The sequence below is a fragment of the Salvelinus fontinalis genome, chromosome 1 (genome assembly GCF_029448725.1).
Source record: "Salvelinus fontinalis isolate EN_2023a chromosome 1, ASM2944872v1, whole genome shotgun sequence".
In the NCBI taxonomy this organism is placed as follows: domain Eukaryota; kingdom Metazoa; phylum Chordata; class Actinopteri; order Salmoniformes; family Salmonidae; genus Salvelinus; species Salvelinus fontinalis.
Genome location: NC_074665.1, coordinates 55,544,826 through 55,553,138, shown reverse-complemented (window position 1 = coordinate 55,553,138; position 8,313 = coordinate 55,544,826). Strand labels below are relative to the sequence as shown.

General features: G+C 41.2%; 1 protein-coding gene across 2 annotated transcripts; it reads right to left on the bottom strand.

Moving 5' to 3' along the window:
- Positions 1-517: 517 nt before the first annotated feature.
- On the bottom strand, positions 518-3,433 carry LOC129857958 (ubiquitin-conjugating enzyme E2 D4-like). 2 transcript variants are annotated; one of them, XM_055926737.1, is made up of 7 exons: positions 3,258-3,433; positions 2,519-2,582; positions 2,280-2,311; positions 1,854-1,931; positions 1,634-1,739; positions 1,334-1,427; positions 518-997 (listed from the first exon to the last, which is right to left on the bottom strand). In XM_055926737.1, exons 1-7 carry the CDS (start codon positions 3,429-3,431, stop codon positions 952-954), a joined length of 594 nt encoding a protein of 197 aa, XP_055782712.1. In that variant the 5' UTR covers positions 3,432-3,433; the 3' UTR covers positions 518-951. The 2 variants fall into 2 exon arrangements, with proteins under 2 accessions (XP_055782712.1, XP_055782723.1); XM_055926748.1 differs by lacking the exon at positions 2,280-2,311 and having other exon boundaries at positions 3,258-3,432.
- Positions 3,434-8,313: the final 4,880 nt, after the last annotated feature.

Here is an 8,313-nt window from a genome sequence, read left to right as displayed (position 1 = left end):
TGTCAACTTTTATCCTCACCTAGACCTAGAGAGCCTCTGTAAAGTCATAAGTCCCTGTCAAATAATTAAACCTGAGAGTTGCAGAAGTAAGCAAACATACCATGCCATTAACTATGGAGGTATTGATTAGGAAAAACAAGGTAACTGTAATTGATTGGTGTAATTTGCCATTAAACTGAGCATAGTAGGTGAGAACAGGTAAATGCTGTCATCTAGTGGTGAAGTAAAAAATGGCATGGGGACAATTTCTGAAATCTGCTGCCCTGACCAGAAAAAGCCTTAGATCTGAAAGAAATGGACAGGTATAAAAAGCAATGTCTAGAAGCCCCAATTGCCCCTCTGATATGATAAATGGGTGCTTTTTGATGTTGCCATAATGTAGCTTCCTTTTCAATCACTTCAGTTAAAGGGTTGATGCACAATGGGAAAGAAATACTGCACGTCTCTAAACACCAAGGCCCAGAACTAGAAATCCCAATACAGCTCATCTCTAATATCACAATAAAGACAAGATCCATTTGTTTTACTTTTTAATGCAAAATAATAAAAATAGATTAAGTATAGCTTGATACTATACAATAAAAATATCTAAAAGAAAGAAAAAATTACCTATAAGATGAGGGATGGGGGTGGACTTGATTCATATATATATATATATATATATATATATATATATATATATATATATATATATATATATATATATATATTTTTAAATCTTTATGGCCATCTCAGCCATAACTGAATAATAATTTATATAACATTGGGAATGTCAAAGAAAATAATGAGTTCAAAGCATAAAAACAGTTAATTTGGGCATAGAAAGTGCTTCCCATATAAAACACTTTCTTGAACAAGTGTGGATGAGGGGTGGCAACAGTACTTTGTTTTCAGAGGTGTCCAGGAAATGAAATGGCTTAAGCTTTTTCCGTTGTCTCAAACTTCAGTCCTTTACATTGCATACTTTTGAGTCCAATCTCTTGCTAATCTGTTGTACCTGTAAAAACAAAAGAAAATGAAAACCAGGTTTAACAAATATTGATTGCGGCATCTACAGCCAAAATGTACATTCAGCAAGTCTTGTTGTTTCAGCAGCCATATCATTATACAGTACATATCCTAGTAGGAGTGTCTACTTTCAGAATATATGTTTATTCTATAATTGACTAGAAGCTGTAAACATGAAAGAAATTCAGTTAACCCACTGTTCCTAGGCAGTCATTGAAAATAAGAATTTGTTCTTAACTGACTTGCCTAGTTAAATAAAGGTAAAATAAATATACACACATTTTCCTGCTAAAAGAGGGATGTGTGTGTGAGAGAGTTAACTTACTTTTCTTTGTCCTGCTTGTAGATGTGTGCTATGTCTGGGACTAGCGGGTCATCTGGGTTTGGGTCACATAGCAAAGAACATATGGACAATAAAACTGGAAGAACAAAAAGTGAGGATAACCAGAATGAGTTTATTTTGCAATTACACCATCACAATATTGTCAAGGGCAACAGTTGAACAAATTAGGAAAACATTTGAGATGCATTTTGCTTTAATTATTTTATATTGTGCAATTAGGGTAGAAACGAGACAAAACAATGTTGGTTTACAAACTGTGAATTATAAGCCAGTTTTTCTTACCTTTCGAAACTGTAAGTGCTGGGGACCACTGTGACCTCAGAATGTCCAGACAGATGCTACCATTACTGTTTATGTTTGGGTGATAGATTTTCGTTGTGAAGGCTACCTATGGAAAGACAATACATGCAGAGAAAAAATGTCAGGCCTAAATATGTGGTTGAGGGTACTCTACACCCAGGGGAATATTGAGTAATAACAGGAGCTGTGAGGTGTTTCTAACCTTTGGTGGTTTGAAGGGATAGTCTGTAGGGAAGTGGATGGTGAGGAAGAACACTCCTCCCTGATATGGGCTGTCAGTCTAAAAGAGAGATGAAAGGTGAATTGTTAAACCAGTGATGTGAACCATAAAGTAACATCCAATACTCCATATAATGTTAAAGCCCACAGTCAACCTCACTTTACGCGTCATTATTTACAGCAACAAGACTGTGATGGGGGTTTACATCCAAGCATATCATGTAAGTAACTCAGTTACAGAAGGCTATACAGTAAGACAAGGAGACCATTAACACTTGTTCCTTTGGTGGCGCAAAAAGGTTGAGCTTATAACAAATGGGATCAATGCAGAATAAAGAGCTTCTACCAGCAATCAACATAATGTTGACAATTATACTAGAAAAAAATGTGAATTTAGAAAAGGGCTTACAGGTCCCATGATGGTGGCTTGCCAATGAAACACTAAAATAAAGATGAGACAGAATAAATCATAATTATTGACAATAATACAACGCAAATAGTAATCTAAAAGGAATGAGTTGACCAGGTAAACTCCCCTTCATTTCCTATTAATTGAGTCACATACAAAGTCCGTATTCATCCAATTTTATTTCTGCATAACTTTTTATTTTTTTTTGGGGTGGCCACAACAACTGTACTGGAACTTACAGTCCTCTCCAACTGGTCCAGCTGAGCATTGAGCAGGAGGGTCCCTTTGCAAGTCATGCAACTCCTGTTAATAAAAAAAGCAACAAAAAAAAGTATGGTAGCACAATGAATTCTGTATAGGGGGGAAATTCCATACATGTGCATTGACTACTTAACAATGTTGTTACTTTGACAAGCCAGTCTTGTGGTCTATGACTTACTTTATACAGATTCAAGGAGGCCTTGCTATAGCTAGTTTATATCTGTAGATTGGAATTGATCCCCATATCAATAACTTACTACAAAATGTAATGAATGACATCATTTAAGGCGCATTGCTGATATGTTATGTTGAAATATACACTGAAAGTAAACCAAGCAGATATACAATAGGCCACTCGTGATGATCGCGGTTCCAGAAGCGTTTTTATTCAGGCCCACATTGCTCATCATAGACAGAAATAACAAGAACAGCGACATAACTACCGAAAGCTAGCTAATTTATCTAGCTAACTAAAGTTACACCGAAAGCTAGTTAATGAATTATCAATCAGTAACTTGCTAAATTAGTTACTGATTGACTGATGCTGGTAGTTAACGTAACTAGCTAGCTAACGTTAACTAGGCTAGTTAGTTGTAGCACAGAACATACAGACCAATAGCCACTAGCTAACGTTATGCTATCGTTGGATTTCGAGTTAGGACATCGACCAACCGTTTATTAGCATGACGACGTAAAAACATATATGGACACACTTACCTTCTGTATTCTTTTCAAAGCCATGTCAGCCCCCTGCTTCAAATGTATGGTGTAACGACGGGACACTGTCAGTTGTATACCCGTTTCTCGGCTCAGCTCACAAAAATTAGTTTTGAGATATGTATAATTTATTTTGTTTCCGCTTTTTGTTCGAGGAAGCAAACCGCGGTGCATTCTGGGGATTATAGTTTTTACTACTAACATCAGCCTGTTAAAGTGACGGTACACTCTAGACAGCTGCAAGTAATATATTGGGCGCGGCCTCAGCACAGGCGTTCCTGACGTATGCCAGATATTACAAGGCCTGGATAGGTATTTGAAGAATCAGCAAACCATGTAATAGTGTACCCAAGAATGCAAAGGTAACTGAACTAAATGACTATCACTTCTCTCATCATGAAGTGCTTTGAGAGACTAGTCAAGGATCATATCAGCTCCACCTTACCTGTCACCCGAGAGACCCGCTTCAATTTGCTTACCGCCCCAATAGGTCCACAGACGATGCAATCACCATCACACTGCACACTGCCCTATCCCATCTGGACAAGAGGAATACCTATGGAAGAATGTGGCCCTGGGTCTGAACCCCTCCCTGTGAAACTGTATTCTATTCTACTGTGTTTTAGTCAATTCCTCTCCGACATTGCTTATCCTAATATTTATAGTTCTTCATTACATTATTTTACTTTTAGATTTGTGTGTATTGTTGTAATATGTTAGATATTACCCTCACTGTTGGAGCTTGGAACACAAGCATTTCACTGCACCCGCAATAACATCTGCTAAATATGTGTATGTGAAAATTCGATGGAGCGAGACGCGTACAAGGCAAACAGGGATGAGCTCCGCAAATCCATTAAGGACGCAAAAAGATAAGACAAACTCAAACATGAATCGATGTTCGACAACTCAGACTCGCGACGCATGGTTATCACGGACTACAAAGACAAATCCAGCTGTGTGGTGCCCACCTAAGCCTCCCTCCCAGAGGAGCTTAACACATTCTATGCTCGCTTTGAGGCAGACGATAACGAGTCATCCAGGAAAGCTCTCGCTGCTCTGGATTACCAGGTGCTTTTTCTCTCCAAGGCTGACATGAGGAAAACTCTCAAAAGAGTGAATATTCACAAAGCCGCACTGCTTCTTTACACACAGCTAGCTTAAGCCGGAAGCCAGCCGGACCAATGTGTTGGAGGAAACACCATACAGCTTGTGACCAAAATCAGCGTGCATGCGCCTGGCACGCCACAAGGAGTCACTAGAGCACGATGGGACAAGGACAGCCAAACCCTCCCCTAACCCGGATGACACTTGGCCAATTGTGTGCCACCTCATGGGTCTCAAGGTCGCAGCCGGCTGCGACACAGCCTAGGATCGAACACTAGTCTGTAGTGACGACTCTAGCACTGTGATACAGTGCCGTAGACCGCTGCACAACTCGGGAGGCCCAGATCATGCTTTTCTACACAGTTAGAAAAACTTTCTCTCATTGATCTTTCGTGACTGAGCGGACCTACTAAATACAGTTGAAGTCGGAACTTTACATACACCTTAGCCAAATACATTTAAACTCAGATTTTCACAATTCCTGACATTTAATCCTAGTAAAAATTCCCTGTTTTAGGTCAGTTGCGATCACCACTTCATTTTAAGAATGTGAATTATTTTAAGAATGTCAGAATAATAGTAGAGAGAATGATTTATTTCAGGTTTTATTTCTTTCATCACGTTCCCAGTGGGTCAGAAGTTTACATACACTCAATTAGTATTTGGTAGCATTGCCTTTCAATTGTTTAACTTGGGTCAAATGTTTCGGGTAGCCTTCCACAAGCTTCCCACAATAAGTTGGGTGAATTTTGGCCCATTCCTCCTGACAGAGCTGGTGTAACTGAATGTGGTTTGTAGGCCTCCTTGCTCACACATGAGTTTTTCAGTTCTGCCCACACATTTTCTATGGGATTGAGGTCAGGGCTTTGTGATGGCCACTCCAATAGCTTGACTTTGTTGTCCTTAAGCCATTTTGCCACAACTTTGAAAGTTTGCTTGAGGTCATTGTCCATTTGGAAGACCCATTTGTGACCAAGCTTTAACTTCCTGACTGATGCCTTTAGATGTTGCTTCAATATATCCACATAATTTTCCTGCCTCATGATGCCATCTATTTTGTGAAGTGCACCAGTCCCTCCTGCAGCAAAGCACCGCCACAACATGATGCTGCCACCCCCGTGCTTCACGTTTGGGATGGTGTTCTTCGGCTTGCAAGCCTCCCCCTTTTTCCTCCAAACATAACGATGGTCATTATGGACAAACAGTTCTATTTTTGTTTCATCAGACCAGAGGACATTTCTCCAAAAGGTACAATCTTTGTTCCCATGTGCAGTTGCAAACCATAGTCTAGCTTTTTTATGGCAGTTTTGGAGCAGTGGCTTCTTCCTTGCTGAGTGGCCTTTCAGGTTATGTCCATATACGACTCATTTTACTGTGGATAAAGATACTTTTGTTTCCTCCAGCATCTTCACAAGTTCCTTTGCTGTTGTTCTTTGATTGATATGCACTTTTCACACCAAAGTACGTTCATCTCTAGGAGACAGAACACGTCTCCTTCCTGAGCGGTATGACGGCTGCATGGTCCCATGGTGTTTATACTTGCATACTACTGTTTGTACAGATGAACGTGGTACCTTCAGGCATTTTGAAATTGCTCTCAAGGATGAATCAGACTTCTAGAGGTCTACAATTTTTTTCTGAGGTCTTGAATGATGTCTCTTGATTTTCCCAGGATGTCAAGCAAAGAGGCACTAAGTTTGAAGGTAGGCCTTGAAATACATCCACAGGTACACCTCCAATTGACTCAAATGATGTCAATTAGCCTATCAGAAGCTTCTAAAGCCATGACATAATTTTCTGGAATTTTCCAAGCTGTTTAAAGGCACATTCAACTTAGTGATTTTTATTTTATTTTTTATTTCTCCTTTCTTTAATCAGGTAGGCTAGTTGAGAACAAGTTCTCATTTGTAACTGCGACCTGGCCAAGATAAAGAAAAGGAGTTCGACACATACAATAACACAGAGTTACACATGGAATAAACAAACATACAATCAAAATACTGTAGAAAGATCTATATACAGCATGTGCAAATGTGGTAGGATAAGAGAAATGAGGCAATAAATAGGCCATTGTGGCGAAGTAATTACAATATAGCAATTAAACACTGGAATGATAGGATGTACAGAAGATGAATGTGCAAGTAGAGATACTGGGGTGCAAAGGAGCAAGATAAATAAATAAATACAGTATGGGGATCCAATCAAATCAAATCAAATGTATTTATATAGCCCTTCGTACATCAGCTGATATCTCAAAGTGCTGTACAGAAACCCAGCCTAAAACCCCAAACAGCAAGCAATATAGGTGTAGAAGCATGGTGGCTAGGAAAAACTCCCTAGAAAGGCCAAAACCTAGGAAGAAACCTAGAGAGGAACCAGGCTATGAGGGGTGGCCAGTCCTCTTCTGGCTGTGCCGGGTGGAGATTATAACAGAACATGGCCAAGATGTTCAAATGTTCATAAATGACCAGCATGTTCAAATAATAATAATCACAGTAGTTGTCGAGGGTGCAGCACCTCAGGAGTAAATGTCAGTTGGCTTTTCATAGCCGATCATTAAGAGTATCTCTACCACTCCTGCGGTCTCAATAGAGTTGAAAACAGCAGGTCTGGGACAGGTAGCACATCCGGTGAACAGGTCAGGGTTCCATAGCCGCAGGCAGATCAGTTGGCCAGGTGGACTGGGGTCAGGTGGACTGGGGACAGCAAGGAGTCATCATGTCAGGTCGTCCTGAGGCATGGTCCTAGGGCTCAGGTCCTCCGAGAGAGAGAAAGAAAGAGAGAAAGAGAGAATTAGAGAGAGCATATTTAAATTCACACAGGACACCGGATAAGACAGGACAAGTACTCCAGATATAACAAACTGACCCTAGCCCCCCGACACATAAACTAATGCAGCATAAATACTGGAGGCTGAGACAGGAGGGGTCAGGAGACACTGTGGCCCCATCCGATGATACACCCGGACAGGGCCAAACAGGAAGGATATAACCCCACCCACTTTGCCAAGGCACAGCCCCCACACCACTAGAGGGATATCTTCAACCACCAACTTACCATCCTGAGACAAGGCCGAGTATAGCCCACAAAGATCTCCGCCACGGCACAACCCAAGGGGGGGCGCCAACCCAGACAGGAAGATTACGCCAGTGACTCAACCCACTCAAGTGACGCACCCCTCCTAGGGACGGCATGGAAGAGCACCAGTAAGCCAGTGACTCAGCACCTGTAATAGGGTTAGAGGCAGAGAATCCCAGTGGAGAGAGGGGAACCGGCCAGGCAGAGACAGCAAGGGCGGTTCGTTGCTCCAGAGCCTTTTCGTTCACCTTCACACTCCTGGGTCAGACTACACTCAATCATAGGACCTACTGAAGAGATGAGTCTTCAATAAAGACTTAAAGGTTGAGACAGAGTCTGCGTCTCTCACATGGGTAGGCAGACCATTCCATAAAAATGGAGATCTATAGGAGAAAGGCCTGTCTCCAGCTGTTTGCTTAGAAATTCTAGGGACAATTAGGAGGCCTGCGTCTTGTGACCGTAGCGTACGTGTAGGTATGTACGGCAGGACCAACTCGGAAAGATAGGTAGGAGTAAGCCCATGTAACGCTTTGTAGGTTAACAGTAAAACCTTGAAATCAGCCCTTGCCTTAACAGGAAGCCAGTGTAGGGAGGCTAGCACTGCAGTAATATGATCAAATGTTTTGGTTCTAGTCAAGATTCTAGCAGCCGTATTTAGCACTAACTGAAGTTTATTCAGTGCTTTATCCGGGTAGCTGGAAAGTAGAGCATTGCAGTAGTCTAACCTAGAAGCAATATGAGGTAGATTGGATGGGTAAATTACAGATGAGCTATGTACAGGTGCAGTGATCTGTGAGCTGCTCTGACAGCTGGTGCTTAAAGCTAGTGAGGGAGGTAAGAGTCTCCAGCTTCAGAGATTTTTGCAGTTCGT

What these genes read in the sequence shown, in the direction of transcription:
- LOC129857958 (XM_055926737.1), bottom strand. Translation starts at nt 3,431, where the DNA reads ATGCACCGCGGTTTGCTTCCTCGAACAAAAAGCGGAAACAAAATAAAT. An exon ending in TGGACCAGTTGGAGAGGACT is followed by an intron (nt 2,312 to 2,518) that starts GTAAGTTCCAGT and finishes TCTTTATTTTAG; the next exon opens with TGTTTCATTGGCAAGCCACC. An exon ending in ATCCCTTCAAACCACCAAAG is followed by an intron (nt 1,740 to 1,853) that starts GTTAGAAACACC and finishes GTCTTTCCATAG; the next exon opens with GTAGCCTTCACAACGAAAAT.